We start from the raw sequence: 17,547 nt of genomic DNA on the forward strand, positions 1-17,547 counted from the left end.
CGATCGCCCCCGGACCGGATCGGGGACACAAACTAGGTTCGCTAGGGGAGAAGGGCCGGGCGGCCGGGCCACTCTCTCCAGGCCCCAGGGTGGAACTCGGCCGCGATCCTGGCAGCGGTTCTTCATTGACCATCCCGAGCCCGGCGACGGCTGCTGGGGTAAACGGTGGCGCTTTCCGGAAGGCCGAGGGTGCCCTCTGGCGAGGCAGGGCCGCTAGTGACAGAGGCTCGGAGGAGGCAAGCATCACCAGACCCTGCGATCGCGTCCCCGGCCCCACGCGCGCACGCGCGCGAGCACCGCTCCCCTCTAGTCCGACTGAGCACCTGGCCCCAACCCGTTCCCCAGGAGGGTTTCTAGGTCCCGTCCTCCCCACCCACATCATCCCCCCCCCCCCCCCAGCAACTTAAGTTTGGCCAGACCCAGACCGGGCTGCACACGTTCTTCCTATAACCCAAGACTCCTGGACCCTTTCTGAGAGGCCTGGCTCCGAAGTCTCAATCGGGGAGATGTTAATGTATTATTTTACAACTGAAGAAACTGAGAATATTTTTTTTTCAAGGCCACACTGCATGTGGGTGATGGAGAGACCAATCATAGGCTGTCTTGTCTGGAAGGGCACTGTTTTAACTTGCACAGCTATGAGGAAACCTACGTGTGGAGAAACCTTAAAAGAGACTTCTTGGCCACACAGCGTTGAGGGGTCAAAACCACCATCTCAATCCAGCCCATCCATTGCCATTGCCATTATGACATGTTTGCTTCTGGAATTTAAGAAATAGATTTTCTAAAACTTTTCTTTCTTTATGTGTGTGTGTGTGTGTGTGTGTGTGTGTGTGTGTGTGTGTGTCCCCGTGTCCATATGTGGGCATGTGAATTTGTGTGCAGGTACCCTTGGAAACCAGGTAAGGGCAGCCATTCCTTTGGAGCTGGGGTTATAAAGGGTTGTGAGTCACCCAGCATAGGTACCTGAAATTCAGCCCTGGTCTTCTGCAAGAGGAGTGTGTGCAGGCCCTGAGGGATAGCCTTGGTATTTGTTACACACCTTGCACTCTTCTAGGTGCTGAGGATAAGACATTGAACAAGGTTTTATGGAATTTGCATTTCAGAATGGAGAGAGTGTCAAAACACTGAGGACATATGCAAATTTATGGGGGGATGAAGCAGGGAAGGAGGGGGAGAGAGACCCTTTTGGGAAGGGGTTGTGTTGAAATTTAAAATGGACGACACTGAAGCTAGGGTATAACTGTACAACATGGGAGGCAGGGCCATTGAAGGAATTTTCTTTTGGGCTACACACCATCCCTCTTACCCCAGTGTCTTGACAGCAGCTATGTTTTTAAACTCACTTTTCAAGTGATTCAACTAAGACTTGCCAGCCCCTGCTTGCTGAGGTTCCTCTTTGCCCAGGGTGAGTACCATTCACCCTTTGTTTTCTCAGAGTTGGGGTAGAAGTGGGCGGGAATTTACAAGAAGTTGAAAAATCCAAACATTAATCCCTTCTTGCACAGCTGGTGCCAAGGGAGAAGGAACAAGGGAATTGTTGGTGCCTATATCGAAGCTGGCTTAGACTTTTGGCAACGATTGTTCTGTCTGATTAAAATCTAACAAAATATTCTCACCAAGAAGCCAGTAAGGATCTCAGAAGAAATCACTGAAGGTTGTTCCAAGAGAGGAAACTGAGGTCAAGCAAGGCTAGGCTGAGAAATCAATTCTTCCAGCTCACAGGCCAGTGTCATTGGGCATGGAAATCACTTGGTCTCACTCAGTCAAAGGGGGACTGAAACCTCCAGTTGAGTGTCACTTTCTGGGTACTTCAATGTTTGTCATTAAGCTTTAGGGACAGCCCTCCCACCAATGTTTTTTAAACGGCGGAGATCCACATTCCATTTTCTGTGAGTCCCAGTGACCAATGCCAAGAATTAGCCAGAGATGTTGACTTAGGGACCTTATGTAGAATCAATAAAGACTCAACCTTGCTACCCACTAGGCTGGGAATTCGTGGGCTAGGAGGATGGCTGGCAACCACTGCAGTAACATGTCAGATTGCAAAGGCTGGCCCAACAGTGCGGACTGGAGTTATTTTCCTTATGTTGTCTGTCTTGCTGATTAGAGGAGTCATTGCTACCCACGTTGTGGGATTGTTCTGATTAGTTAGAACCAGAACCCCAATATTATACCTTCTTTTCTATTTCTTTTGAAAAGGAGTCTCACTATGTTGCCAAAACTGGAGTCCAATTTCTAGGCATTAGTAATCTAGTAATGAATTAGTAAACTAGACTTCATCCTGCTAAGTAGCAAGCTGGAGTTATGGCCCCTGTCACCACGGTTGGCTATATTTATATTTTTGGAAGTGATTAGTACAAGTTTTGGATACTTTAATCTGGCCTCTATACAAACTTTTTATACAAACTTTTTTAAAAATTTACTTTTATGTATATGAGTGCATTGTCTTCAGACACACCATAAGAGGGCACTGGTTCCCATCACAGATGGTTGTGAGCCACCATGTGGTTGCTGGGATTTGAACCCAAGACCTCTGGAAGTTCAGTCAGTGCTCTCAACCACCGAACCATCTGTCCAGCCCCTAAACTTTGTTTTCGAAGACAGAGTTTCATAGGACCTAGCCCCACCTCCCAAATTCACTAGATAGCTGAGAATGACACGGAAGTAAAATGTTCCTGCCTCTGACACCCAAGTGCTAGAATTACAGGCATGCACCACCGCGTGTGACTGCTTTCTGTAAACTGCTTGAAGGCAGAAATCACATACATCACTTTTTTTGCAAGTCATTGTAAATTTGTAAACGATTTATTTCATCAGTGCTCATCGGTTAAGTAGAAATAACAGCGCACGTCTATCCTTGAACTATAACTCTGAAGTCTCTGTACACTGTGAATGTGAGGGCTCAGATTAATCACTGAGCGCAGAGCTTCCACGCACAAATGTATTTAACCGGAGTTACAAATGTAGACACCCCCCAGGGCTAACCTTGCTATCTGGAGATTTGTTTTGTTTTCTCCGGTCAAGCAAAGTTAGTGTAGGAAAGATTTGGTTTCAATTGGAAGGTGAAACACCGGACCTAGGAATTGTGAAAGGGACTCTTTAAATACTGGAAAGGCAGGGCGGGGTCGTTGTTAGGGACGCGGCGGAGACGGCCGTATCCAGGAAGTGACATCAGTGGTCGCGGTGATGGACGACTTACTGGACCTGGGCGAGGAGAGACGTCGCAGCTCGACCACCTCCGTGAGGAGCGATGCTGGGGGCTGGGGTCCGGTTAGGCGGGTGGGACAAGTGGCCCGGTTCTCTCAGAAGCCCGGAGTCGGGACAGACCCCGGCCCAACCGCCGGAGTGCGAATTCCTCCTTAACACAGGGTCTGTCCCCGCCCCGACCACGCCCGCTCCCGCCCCGGAGTTTGCTCCGGGCAGTCTAGCCTCAGAAGTCCTGAAAGGGGCTGAGAAAAGAGCTGGCTGGAGAAGTCTTTTCCTGGTGCTCTCTAATCTGTGCTCTCCCAGGACTGGAAATCATTACTCCAGTTTTTATGTGTGGGGGGCGGGGGAGAGAGTAACTAGGTAACAGAACTGTGATGGGCCAGAATACACCTAGACTTCCATGCTAGAATGGAGGTGTTGCTGTGCAGGTGAAATGCTGTAGTCCCTGACCTTTGCGGTTGTTTCCTTCCAGCCTATGACCGGCGTCTAGCTAGTAGATACCACAGCTGAGTTAAAGACCTATGTTCTGTGTTTTCTTACTGTCACAGTCTCCTCCATGTCTCCATTGCCTTTAGAGTTGGTTGAGATCGCTGAAGGAGTGGGCCACCTGGGCAAGTCCTTAGTTTCTGATGTAAAATCTCAGGTGCTTTGAAGGGCCTTGGTACCATCTTAGGCCCTCCAAGATGCTAAAGAGGCACCTGTTGGAGGGAGATAAATGGGCAGAGGTTAATTGGTTGAGAATCGAGCAGGGTTTCTAAAAAGCTAAGGGAATTAGGCCACCAGGTCTTTCTGACACACGAACCTTTTTGTACCAGGGATGTGAATGTAGTGACTATTTCATTCTTTCCACAAATATGTAGTGAGCTCTACTGTGTTTCAGACACTGTTCTAGGCACCAGAGAGATAGCAGAGAACAGACTGGCCTTTGCCCTCGTCGAGGGGAGAAGGATAAGGGGAAAGGGAAAATAAAAAAGTCTCCCTTAAAATACATGATCTCTAGTTTTCTATGTATCAATTTACAGGGTCTTCAAATAGTCTCAAACTTTAACAGCTGTTAGAAATCGCTTGTCAACAGCATTTATGGACAGGATCACTAATTTTTGTTTAGGGTAACTATAGGATCAGGTACTTGGACAAACAAAAGAGGGTATCTTTGTAGAGAAGAAAATGAGTTGTATTATCAGCAAGATTGTTCCCATCACCCTAGAAACTTCAAAAGATTGGCATTGTAACGTGAAGGGTCGATGGTTGTGGTTGGATTTCCACATTCCACTTTAGTGATTGTTGTTTGTTTGCTTTTAATGTGGCTCTTCTAAAACCCTTGTCTCCCTTGTTAGAACACAGAGCACCGAGTTTTCAGTGGGGTGTCGTGGGATGTGGGATGAACACAGGATTTTAATTCAAACAAAGACTTTGCTACTTTATCACCTTCCTGGGCCTTGGTTTCCTTTTTTTATAGAACGGCCTTGGTCTCGGTCTTCGTTTATACCATCTTGAGACTGGAATACAGCCGCGGTAATGAGACCTGAAGATGCTGGGTTGATGCTGGTCTTGTTTTGTTTTAAATACACGACCGTACAGACACTCTTCAGCACCCATTAGTGTGCCCCAGAGTTTTCTTTTGTTCTGAGGAATGTTGGAGACAGAACTCCTACCCACCAGGAGGGTCTGGGGACACCTGCAAATGTTTCATCTGTTGACTCAGAATCCTGAGGTGCTTGTTCTTAGTTTCCAAAGATGCTGTCTCAGCATTCCTGTGGTGGGGCTCCATGCCTGTAGGTGTGCATCTAACCAGCAGAGCAAGAGGTGTCTGGATGACTCAAGTGCTGTAGATTGAGGAATTCTCTCTTAAAGCCTGTTAGCGGTCTCAAGTCCTGCCGAGGATTGTGGGAGCCTTTACCACCTGCTTTGAGCTACATGACTTGAGGTCTCTGCCCAGGCTAGCTGTGCTTCTAGCTGTGTGTCATGGACAGAATAGTGACTTTGCTTTTGCTGTAACTGTGCCTGTTGAAAATCTCATGATCAGTAATAACCCGTGTGCTTTCTATTCTACAAATAGAACTAACTTGGCTACTTTCTCATAAGTGTTTAGAGAATTCTCTATGAATATTTCTGCTTGATATATTCACACACACGCACACACACACACACACACACACACGTTACTCAAATCTTGTTCTTTGCCATGCCATAAAACTCCTGGCTTACTGTATGTCACACCCACAAGACCTCCAATGACACTGGATCAGTTGTACTCTCTTTCTCTCATTTTAGGGGGCCAAGATGGGACGCCGAGCTCAACAGGAGTCGACTCCGGCTGAGAATTATTTAAGCAGCAAGAATTCTTCATTGACTCAGACTGGAGAGGTGAGTGTCACAGAGACAGGAAACAGGACGTCGTGGCCAAAGGCTCTTTAGGAATCAGTGAATCCTCAATGGGCAGGGCTGTGGTATTCTATATTTGTTTGGAATGCTAGCCTTTATGTGTGTCTCAATTTGGAAGTTCCCTTTGAGGACATTTGTTTTACTGGGAACATCTTTCCTTTGAGACCATACTGGCTTCTGGCTATCTTTTTCATATTCATAGTGTGCAATTTTTATTTTTATTTTAAAGACAAGGTCTCAAGTTCCAGCTCAGGCTGGTGTGGAACTCACTGAGTGGCTGAGGATGACCTTGAATTTCTGAATCTCCCGCCTCCACCCCATGATTGCTCGCCCTGTTGTTTGCAGGTCCTGGGATCAGGCTTAGGGCTTTGCGCATGCTAGGCAAGCACTCCATCTCCCTGAGTACATCCCCAGCTCTGTAGAACTCTGTATGCCACCTGAAGGGAGGCGCTGGGAAGCTGTCCAGGAAGGTGTACCAGCGCTAAAAGGTTGGATCACACAACTGGAGGTTTGCTGCAAGCAGTGACATCTGTCTCCTCCAGTTCCCGGCAGGAAGAGCCTTGGGCTGCTTCTGCCTACTGAGAACTTTCTCTAGAGACTTCAGGAAATGATCCGGCTTCTTTGTGAAGGGTGGGAAATCCATGAACGTTTACTGTTGGGGTTCACTCAGCCCTCTTCCTTTGTGCAGTCTCTGCCTTTCCGGAGTCTCCCTGGCCTCTGAAGCTGTCTTCTTAGGACTGCTGCCTCCTGTTTTTGCAGCACCCACACCTTAGGGCAGGCCTGGTGATTTGCTGACTGCAGCCTTCCATGCACTTCCATGCACTGCTGCACTAGAAGTGAGTCACCAGACAGTAGGAAACCTGGCGTCTTGGCAGCCGTCTGTCTCATTCAACAGTTGGCAGCGGTGGAGAAAGCGGGTGCTGAGAAGCCTGACAAACCACACAGATAAACACCAAACAGACACTGAACTCAGGGATCACAGAGGAGGGCATCAGAAGCGATGTCACGGTTTTCTTAAGCTTTATATGTGGCCCTGTCCACATAGCTCTCATTTCCCCTCTTGCTGTAGAAGCATGAGTATAAGGAGGTGTCGTCACCTCAATGCCAGCACATAAAATCTGGCCGCTGACTCTTCCCCCTCAGCAGGAAGACTCTCAGGGTATTAGACTCAGGAGGGTATTAGGCCCAAAGGTCATGTGACCACTGTAAAGGGATAACTGGTACCTCCTCAGAGCTGGCTGATGCTGGCAGGATACAGATCAGCATGGCCCGATCTTCTAAGATGCTGACAGTCTATGTGTGTGTGTGTATAGTGCACAACTATTGCTGACTCTGGTTCTCAGCATTTTTTTTTTTTCCGAGAGGTTCTGTGGACACAGGGTAAGCAGCAGGATTCTGGAATGCTACCCTCTCCTTCCTGTGTCAATGGGGTTTGAAGCTGCCTGGGCAGCCTCCCATGGGATCAGGTTTTTTCCAGATCGTATGAGATTCTTTGACTGTTTCTTTCTAAAATTAGACCCAGGACTTGTACCCATTTACACCCAGTTCTGAGCACACTACCTGACATGTTTATTTTTATCTCCTCATTAGCTTTATTCAGTGGAGATATCCTAAAAGTGTAAGTGTGGTACCTGGGAACTGTCAAGCTGCTGTTACTTTAGAGTTAAGCAGGACTTAGTTTTGAATAAATAGTTATTTTAAAGCGAGGCAGTGGAGTTGGGCCATGGAAGGAAGCAGAGGGGCACGGGGCCTGCCATTGGCTCTTCTAATTGCTTGGATCTTAAATCCACTAATCTTTGGAATCCTCCATTTCATCATTTGTCAGATGGTGACCACGGTACCATTAGATGAATGCGAGGATCAAGTGAGCTCTGTGCTTAAGCTCTGGTAAACTAAAAGGCTCTGCAGAAGCTCCCATTCACTGAGCACATTGGGGGTGAGTGAGTCTTTGCCCTTCCAGTTGAAGGGCTGCAGTGGGGTGGTCAGGCCCCATGTGGTGGCACATTCAGGTCTTGGTTCTTTCTACCATGGGTCCTGAGGACTGAATTCAGGTTCCCAGGTCTGTACAGCAGGCACTTGATCCACGGAGGCTTCTTGCTGGAGCTGCAGTCACGTTGTGCTTAATTTATACGCTTAAATATTTTGGTTAATACTTATACAATTGAGAAACCTGATTTAAAAAAAAAACCTGAGATTTGGGGTTTCCCTGGAAAGTCAGAAGCGCTTCCCAGTGAGAGCAGTGGCTGGCATTTCCTGTGTGACAGGAGTTGGCCACTGTACTGGTGCTGGCTTTTTACAGGTAGCTAGGCCTGTCCAATTCACTTCCATTTGTCTCCCTCTTTCTATTCGCAGTGCTGGGGATGGAACCCAGGGTTTGCCTGTGGTAGACAAGTGCTTTACTGCTGAGCAGTACCCCAGCTCTTTCTTTCCTTTCTCTTTCTTTTTAAAAACTTGCCAGCCCCTTGCTTTGCCTCCAAATAGCGAGAATTATAGGTACATGCTCCCGTTTCCAGCTTGTATCCACTGCTGTTACATTCTCCTCTTTCTTCTTCTTGTTTTTTTGCTATGGGTTTTTTCTGCATGGCTCTGGCTGACCCGGAACTCAAAGATCCGCCTGCCTGTGCCTCCAGAGTGCTGGAACTAAAGTGGCACATCACCATGCCCCGTCACTTGTCTCTGTTTGCTGACTTGGTTGTTTGTGAGACAGTTTTACTTTGAAGCTCGGGTTGGCATCAAACTTCATGGCCTTTCTGTCTCCGCTCTTGAGTGCTGGACTGAAGGCACGTGCCTCTGTGCCTGGCCACGCCTCACTTTAACACCCTAGCAGACTTTCTTGGTCTGCATAGTGTCCATTTCCTCCTGAGTTTTGAACCTGTGTTGTTTGGGGATGATTTCCAGGCGTCCCCTTTCATCTGTTAGTGCCGAATTTGGCTCCATCCAACCTGGCCTGAAGTAGGATTGTCTTTCGAGGAGTTCCATGAAGGACCAAGGGATGTGGTTACTGGGCGTGTCCTGTATCATCCGAGTTTCCTGCTGTGCTGTTGGAAGCTTGTGGCTTTAGTTCCCACGGTTTCGAGCTGACTGTTCAGGGGTCAGATCTGCATTCTAGGCAGGAAGAGTCCAGGGCGTATCCCCTGGATGTACCCTTCTGATCAGGAAACGGGAGCCAGAGGATCAGGGACAGAGACTAGCTGCATGTTATTGGTCAACGCACAGTTTTATAAATGTCCTAGCTTTCGAGAGAGCTTTATTATTACTTTATTTTATTTGATTTTTCAAGATGGAGTTTCTCTGTGTAAGTCTGGCTGTCCTGGAAACTCGATCTGTAGACCAGACTATCCTTGAACTCACGGAGATCTACCTGCCTCTGATTCCTGGGAGCTGGGATGGCTCATCTGGCTCCTGGGGGTTTTAACACAATTAGAATTGGGTCTGGTAGCTACTACTCAGAGTTTCAGTGGAGTTTTTATCTGGGATGTTGGTGTTTCGTGGTGAGGGGGGACAAATGGTTGTGGAGTGAGCTGTTTCCAGCTAATCGGATGGTGTTGGGAGCTAACTCATCGTGAACATTAGTTACTTTATTGTTGTTGTGATGAAACTTCATGACCAAAGCAGCTTATGGAGGAAGCATTTATTTGGGGCTCACAATTTCAGAGGAATATGCGTTTATCACATCACAGTGGAAACCCTGTCAGTAGACAGGCAAGCATGGGGCTGGAGCATCAGCTGAGAGTTTACATTAAAAACATTTTTTTCAGATTATAATTATATCATTTCCCACTCCTTTTTCTCTCCTGACCCTTCCATGTATGCCTTGCACCCTCCCCAGGGTCTTCCATCCTGAGGAGGCAAAAAAAAGGGGGGGGGGTTTGAGAGATGACTTGAATCTTTTGCAGCCTCAAAGCCCACCTCCTGTGACACAGCTCCTGATTCTTCCCAAATATTCCACCAGTGAGGATCTGGTATTCAAACATAAGAAGCTGTTGTGGTCATTCACACTTTCAGACCATCACACTTGTGAGCTTGAGGTGGTCTGTGTTAGGTCCCCTGCACCCACATCAAAGTCACACTCAGTGGTGGTGTAAACCCAGCACTAGAAGGCGAAGATAGGAGGGTCCCTGGGGCTTACTGGCAATTGATGAGCCAGCCAGGTTCAGTGAGAGACCCTGTCTCCAAAACTAAGGTAGGAAGCAGGTCAGAAACTACACCTGATGTCAACATTTGGTCTCCACAAACATATAAAGACAGATATAGACACAGACAGGGTGGGAGATGTTGATACAAAGTAACTTGATGTTAAAAAGTAGAATTTTTATTAGCTGGGCATTGGTGGTACATGTGCATGCCTTTAATCTTAGGATTTAGGAGGCAGAGGCAGGCAGATCTCAGTAAATTCAAAGCTAGCCTGATCTACGAAGTGTGTTCCAGGACAGCCAGGGCCACACAGAGAAACCCTGTTTCAAAACAATACCACCACCAACAAAATTATAATGTATACAAAAATTTTAAATAGATTGGGATAAGAAAGGAAAGAATTCTATTTTTGGCTTACTCCCTTCCCCATATTCCTCTCCAACTTCTTAGAGTTGTGTGGGGCTCCATGAAAACACTACCCTGTATCCCAGCATTCCTAAGTGAGTGGTCTGGTGAACTCTTCCCCCTGGTCATCTCCCTGCCATTGTGGTCACCATTCAGGGGCTTTCTCCCCGTGAAGTACATGTGGCTCCACCCAAGTGATGGAACCCAGGCCCACTCTGAGAGAGGAAGAAAGGTGTTTTGGTTTACCTGGTCCTTCTTCAGATTTCCGAGAACACACAGCTGCCTGGTTTTCCTTAGCAGGAAGTTGAGCTCCTTTGTCTTTTTACTGGAGTCCACTGGGATTGTACCATATTTTCTGTGTCTGCCTCTCTGTCTGACTTTGTGTGTGATGTACGGGCTCGTTCATGTGAACATAGGAGGTTGATGTGGATCAAATGTCTTCCTTCATCACTCTCCATCTTGCATTTTGGGACATGATCTCTTGCTAAACTCTTGCTGGGATGCGTCAAGTCAGCTAGGCTGCCTGGCCCATGAGCCCCAGGAATCTACGGGTCTCTCCTGACTTCCTTACCCCACTGAGGTTTACCCCATGTGAGGCACACCACTGTACCTGACTTTTATGCTGTGCTGGAGAATCGAACCCAGGTCCTTATGCCTGTGTGGCAGGCACTTTACCAACTTAGCCATTGTGGCAACCCCAGACTAGTACCTGCCTTTTTAAGGCTGTTATGAAGATCAAATTGGGTAATACAAGCATTGTAATGTAGATTCTAGTAATGGAACCTCCAAAAACTTCGGAGCCCTGAGAAGGCTCAGGACCATTGTGGGGGGCATGGAGGGAGAGAGAGAGACTGGTCACAAATCAGACTTGGATCAGGTGTATAGCTAGTTCAGTTAGCAAATCAAGTTGCCAGACATTTAAATTAGGAGAGGGCTTTGCTGGAGGCCCTCTAATTCTACAGTGTGTCTGAGGAAAAGCAGCTGTGAGTTAAAGTGGGTGTTTCTACCCAACAAGCCATTCTTCTGATTCAAATGATTCTTACGTAACTCCTTTGAGAAAAGCCCTGGGCCATCCAGTTATGTTACACTGAATTTGGGCAAATGTAGTCTTTAGCAAAACCGTTCCAAGGCTGGTTTAGCATGGATGTGTGTCTCCCCCATGCTTATATAAGGTGGCCTTTTCTTTTGTAGATAGAGATCAGAGCCTCTGTGGAAACAGTTGCTACCTGTCTGCTAAGTCTGTGCAGCAACCTGTAAAGCCTCAAGGTACCTCTTAAAGTAGGTGGGACTTGGGAAGCTGGTTAACTACTCCAGAGCCCTCATCTCTGCCCGTAGACAGCTACTCTGAGCCCTCCCCTGCCTGCCCTATGGGCTGGTGTGTAGACCTCCCTGTGGAGAAAGGGCTTTAGGAGAGAGCAGAGAGGCCAGAGGTAGGGGGTGTTATCCTCTGCCCTCTGCAGAGTCAATGAGTCCTCCTTTGGTTCCCTTCTTGGTCTGGCTGTGGGGAGCAGAGTTGGAATCCCAGCTGTTCCTTTTCTCCCCCCATGCCCTCACTGTTTCTCCCAAGGACACAGGGCTCAAAGTTAGCCAGAATCTTGCCCAGGAATCCGAGAAATGCTGCTGGACTCATGTTCCCAAATTAGGCCAATTTCCTCATCCCCGGCACCTCACTCGCTCAGCGCTCCCGTGGCTCTTTGTATCACGTCCCTCGCCCTCAGCTTGTTCCCTGACTGGTCTGCCAGCAGAGTAGCTATTTTCAGCCCAATAGGGTTATCTACTGACCCTTTTTGGTGACATTTTTCTCCTTTCTCACAAAAATAACTCTCATGATTGGTCACATTTTTCAGCCTTTTTCGTAGCCTCTTCTCCAATCGGCTGGGCTGAATGATGCCTCTAATAACGTTGCCAAACAGGGATGCAGGGAATTTGATGCGGAACTGTTCACAAGGAATGCGTTCTCCACACTTCATATTTATGTCATGCTTTGGATGCCTGGGTTTCGGCTCCCCCTCTGGGTGGGCAGATGTACATCACTGACCCATCCCCAAGCCTAGCTGCTGTGTGGGCGGGAATGTCATGTCAGGGGAAAGCTCATGATCCAGAATCAGCATCTCCATGCCTGGCTCCAGTGTTGGTTCAAAGCTTTCTGGCTGCCGTGGGATAGTGCACTGTCTTCTTGACTTCATCCATGTGCCGTGGTGGAGCTCAGTGCTCACCAAGCACTTTCACATTCTCTTCCTCATATGTGTTAAGGCAGAAGTACATACATACCAAAGGCTCAGTCCAGTGTGCCAGTAAATCATCCGTTGTCATTCTCTGTCTGAAAAGGTGAGGATTGATGTTTCCCCTCTAATCCCAGCTCCGCCATTTGCTATGCGGATCTCTGTACAAGCTACTTAGCCACAGTAAGCCTGCTCCCTTATCTGCTGAGTGGAGATAGTGGTGGTACTTACCTCACAGCATCCCTGGGTTAACCAAGAGAAAGCACAGCGTCCAACACTTGCAGGTGCTATTGACATTTATGAGTCATGAGAATTAGAACCTGCTATCGAGAAATTTGCAGTTGTGGTCAAGAGTCAGAAGTGTTCATATTTCACAGAGGGAACTGATCTTTAGGGCAGCCTCCCCTAAACAAATAAGCAAAGCAGAGCAAAACAAAACAAAAGGGCATTTGGATGGGAACTCTTTGGAGAGTCTGTCACTGGAGCATTTTGTCTCCTCTGTGAGCATGCCTGACCACACTAGTGGCCTGTTATTTTCTAGTACTTGTCTACTTTCCAAGGAATAATCCTCAGCTGTTGACACATCCTTCAGTAGTTCTGAGGGCACGAGGAGGAAATGAAGACGGGAGTGACCTTGGCGATTCCAGGCGTCTTAGATAAAAGCTAACATTCATTCATTCGCTGACCAAAGCTGACGTTCATTTTGTCACTGATGGAGCTTGATTGAAAGTTTTCTGTGTGTGTGCCGGGTCTTGTGTGTGTGTGTGTGTGTGTGTGTGTGTGTGTGTGTGTATAATATATATGTGTGTGTGTGTATAATATATGTGTGTGTGTCTTTATGTGTATATATATGTGTGTGTTTATGTTTATACATATGTGTGTGTATTTATGTATGTGTGTATGTATATATATGTGTGTATGTGTCTTGTATGTGTGTATGTATATATATATGTGTGTGTGTGTCTTGTATGTATGTGTGTGTATATGTGTGTGTGTGTGTGTGTATGTATGTATGTATATGTATATATTCATGGTCACTGTGTTCTAGAGCCTTTGTCTGGGAGCCTGCAGAGAAGTTGTGACAGGTAGAAGTAGAATGACAGAGAAGGGCCGTCTGTGAGACTCTCAGTCCCAGGGGCACCCAGACTCTTCAGGAAGAAGCCCAGTTTGAGCTGAGATCCGGTTAACACCAGAAGAGAAGGGGAGATTTCTCATGGGAAGGGACGGGCTTTCTGGAGGCAGGGACAGAGTATGGCTTGTGCTGGGGGTCACCAGTGCTCTTAGATGTGAAACTAGCCCTGTTCCCATTATACTTTCTCCCTAGGCTTGTGTCAGATGGTCTAGAAAATCTCTGAGGTGGGCCCAAGAGTCTCACACTGTTGTAACACTGAAGTTGGTTTGTCTCCTTTAGGAGTAAGTGGACTGCTGGCACATATTCAGAAATAGTTTTTTTTGATTGGTGAAGATTTTCATGATAATGATGCTTGTGTTGTAATGAGAGCCAACGTCTGTTTAGACAGGGATTCCAAGGCAGGCTCCTCAGAAGCCTTGGCTCCAAATAGCATTCTGTGAGGCAAACAAAATGGAAATAGAGAAATAGTTTGAGCCACTGTAGTGTCACCTTGGTCCTGTGGGAATAGTCTTTCCCCATCCTTCCCTGTGTGTGCCCAGACTCCTGAGGGCCAGCTAGGGTTGTCCCCATACTGATGCATATTAGTTCACATACAGAAGCCTTTGATGGGGCTCAAGGAGCACCTCAAAATGTTGCATCACCCCAGGTTCCATCCCAGTACCTCAGAAAAGCTTTTTCCTTCAACAGATACCCATTTTTCTCAGAAGATTTAAAGAAAAAATTCTAACTGGGTGTTGTAGCTCATGCCTAAAATCCCAGTACTCAGGAGGCTGAAGCAGGAGAATTGCTTTAAGTTTGAGGTCAGCCTGATCTATATAGGGAGTTTCATGTTAGGGCTACATAGTAAAACCCCTGTGTGTGTGTTCACATGTGTTACTCACACTTGACCCCCTGAGGTTGGTCTTTATGTGACTCCAGCCTCTCCTCAGAGCTGTCTCCTGTTACAGGGAAGCTGAACTCTTCATTTTACTTCTGTGATGTGATTCTTTACCTACTCTTCCCTCCCCAGATGCTGTCATTCCATAGACCAGAATGGTTCACATTACTCTGCATGTGTGCTCACACGCACAGGCAGGTGCATGTGTGCCCATGCACAAGCAAGGAAGCTGTCAAGTGTCTCTTATCTCTCTATGTCTTTTTCCCATGAGATAAGATCTCTTATTGAACCTGAAACTTACTTTGATTAGGCTGGCTTGCCAGTGAGCTCCCAGGTCTGTCTCCATTCCCAACACCAGGGCTATAGTCATATACAGCCATGCCTGGCTTTCAATACATGATTGCTAAGGATTCAAACCTCAGCAGGCAGCCTTACCCACTGAGCTGTCTCCCTAGCACTATATTCCGACTTGCTGCTGGTCTGCCTATTAGTCATTCTTTGGGTTCAAGTTAAATATTGGCTCTTTTAAAAAGTATTCCTCTGTGTAAGCTGTTCTTCTGTCACACGTTTATAATGTTCTTTGACTTTTCCTCTCTCCCAGTGTATATCTAATTTGTGTAATTATTTAGGCCTGTTCTCCCATCAATATAAACTCCAGATGTTTCTTCAATGCTTCCTCTGGCCTTGGAGCTAGTGCTTGCTAGTTTCTCTTGCTCATTCTGGTTAAAGGAACAGAGAAGAAATGTAGGAGGGCTTTGTGTTCTGTAGAGGTGTGCCAGTTTGAGGTACCTGCAGGATGCCCAGTCCTTTAGTGTGCCAAGCTCTGGGCTGGTGTCACTAACATCCAGGTGGAAGTTGAGTGGAAGTTGTGTTCTCACTCAGAGAGAGCTTGTAGGCTCAGAAGAGAAGAAGCCCCTTGGCAAGCTGAGGAATAGGCAGAAGCTGAGACACACCCCCAGTTTAAGAACACATTGGCAAGAACACAGTCTATAAAAAGTTGTTGAGGGACCAGAGAGGAGAGGGGGAAAAGCAGGGGTCTGGGGTGTGTGCAAGCCAAGTTAAGCAAGAGTGTCAGAAAGGAAAAAGGGGTCTCCATGTGCCATATCTCCAGAGACTCCAGGAAGGCAGTTTACTGGACCCAGCAAGAGGGGCATTGCTGTAGATGCTGGGGAGAAGTCTGTCAGAGGCTGTGTGTGCCTGGACAAAACCACACACTAAGTGGGTTCAGTAGGAGCTTTCTGGGAGAATCCAGCAAGTACATTTTGTCACTTATACACTCTCTACCAAATGAGAAGCCATCTTATCCCTATTGGCATCTCTCTCGGTTCATTTCTTCCCTGCTAGGCCTTCCCTTGCTTCCCTTCCATCTTCCCAGTTTCTCTTGTTCTGGTATCCCTTCCTAGATTTCCTTTTAACCAATGGTTATGGAGAATCTCTCATACTGCCCCACCCATGTACGTGTGTGTGTGTGTGTGTGTGTGTGTGTGCAAATCCACCACAATATTTTTTTTATTAAATTAATTTATTTTGTGGGTGGGGACAGCGCCATGAGCATCACAGCATGCATGTAGAGATCAGAGGGCAATGTGTGGGAGGCAGGTCTCTCCTCCTTCCAGATGGATCCTGGATCTCAAGCTCAATCATGTCTTCAGGCTCTATAGTGTCTCTAACTCACTGAGCCATTTGCTGAGCCATATATGTAAACATATACATGTATATGCATATATGTAAATATATAAGTATATATGAAATCTTTTAAAATATATTTCTAAGTAGAATTTTATTAATTCACCTTACCTTTAACATGCACTTTCCAATACAAAAACCATCAAGTCAACATATTCTAGCTGAGAACCACACACTGAGTAATGAGGATATGGAAATTACAGCAGAACCTAGATCACAGAGGCAGCACAGCCTCCTCCTGGGAGTTAGCGAAGCCCTCGAAATGGAGGTGACTCTGGTCTGCACACAAGTGAACGGATAGGAATCTGCTGATGTAGAAAGAGCAAAAGGCCACATGGGGAACACTACTGAGTGTTTGAACACAGGCTGTCTTAGCCTTTCTATTGCTGTAACGAAACACCAGGACAAAAAAGCAAGTTGGGGAGGAAAGGGTGTGTTTGGCTTATACTTCTAGGTCACTGTTCACCATCAAAGGAAGTCAGGACAGCAACTCCAGCAGGGCAGGAACATGGATGCAGGAGCTGATGCAGAAGCCATGAAGGGGTGCTACTTACTGACTTGGTCCCTATGGTTTGCTCAGCCTGCTTTCTTATAGAGCCCAGGCCCAGCAGCAGCCCAGAGATGCCTCTTTCCACAATGGACTGGACCCTTCTCCATCAATCACTAATTAAGAAAATGCTCTACAGACTTTCCTACCACCTGATCTTACAGATGTATTTTCTCAGTGTTTCCTCCACTCAGACAACTCTGGTTTGTGTGTCAGGTGGACATAGGGTCGGCCAGCACACAGGCCTCGTGTTCCGTGTAGAAAAGTTGGGGCTTATTCTGTATGCTGTGTGATCCACACAAAGGTGTTGAGCAGGGAAAGATGTTATTGACTCTGTTTTCTAGGAAGAGAAATCTGGCCGCTATATTGGAGAATAGTCTAGAACAGAGAGCGCGCTGGCAGGAAGATGCATGGAGGCATCTGGAGCAGTCATAGGAGATGATGTAGCAGAGCCAAGGCCGAGTCCCAAGCTTCAGGCCTCCCCTGGATTCTTTGACGATTTCTGGTGCCGGAATGCCATTCACATAATTAACTGTAAACAAATAAATAAAAACAACCCCCCCTTTTGTGCTTAAGTTTTTTGGGTTTTGTTTGTTTGTTTGTTTTAAAGAAAACTTCTCAGTGGCATTGCAGTTTGTGGTACTTAGAGATTTCGGAGTGGATATAGAACAGTTCCAGTTTCTAACTGGAGTTTGAAAAGCAGCAAGGTCATTGTCACTTGAAGCTCAGGAAGCTGTGAAGTTACAGGTGGTTTCAAATGAAACTGCCAGTGGAGAGGCAGCCGGATGCCTGTGTCAGTGTATTAGCTGCATTGTGTTCCTGTGATAAAACACTGACTGAAAGAACTTTGGGAAGGAAAAGATCTGTTTCCTCTTTATACTTGCAGGCCATAGTCTATCACTGAGGGATGTCAGGGCAGGAGCCATGGAGAAACCCTGCTTACCCTCTC

The 17,547-nt window shown here is 46.9% G+C and overlaps 1 protein-coding gene across 1 annotated transcript in view; it reads left to right on the forward strand.

Moving 5' to 3' along the window:
• Nucleotides 1-3,179: 3,179 nt before the first annotated feature.
• The window catches only part of IFT43 (intraflagellar transport 43), a 71,459-nt gene continuing 57,091 nt past the window's right edge, over nt 3,180-17,547 (forward strand). The window contains exons 1-2 of the mRNA XM_080917949.1: nt 3,180-3,243; nt 5,485-5,577. Of these exons, the coding sequence (XP_080774075.1) occupies nt 3,190-3,243; nt 5,485-5,577 (147 nt within the window). The 5' untranslated portion in view covers nt 3,180-3,189. The remainder of the gene's footprint in view (nt 3,244-5,484; nt 5,578-17,547) is intronic.

The sequence above is a fragment of the Micromys minutus genome (assembly GCF_963924665.1).
Source record: "Micromys minutus genome assembly, chromosome: 1".
NCBI lineage: Eukaryota > Metazoa > Chordata > Mammalia > Rodentia > Muridae > Micromys > Micromys minutus.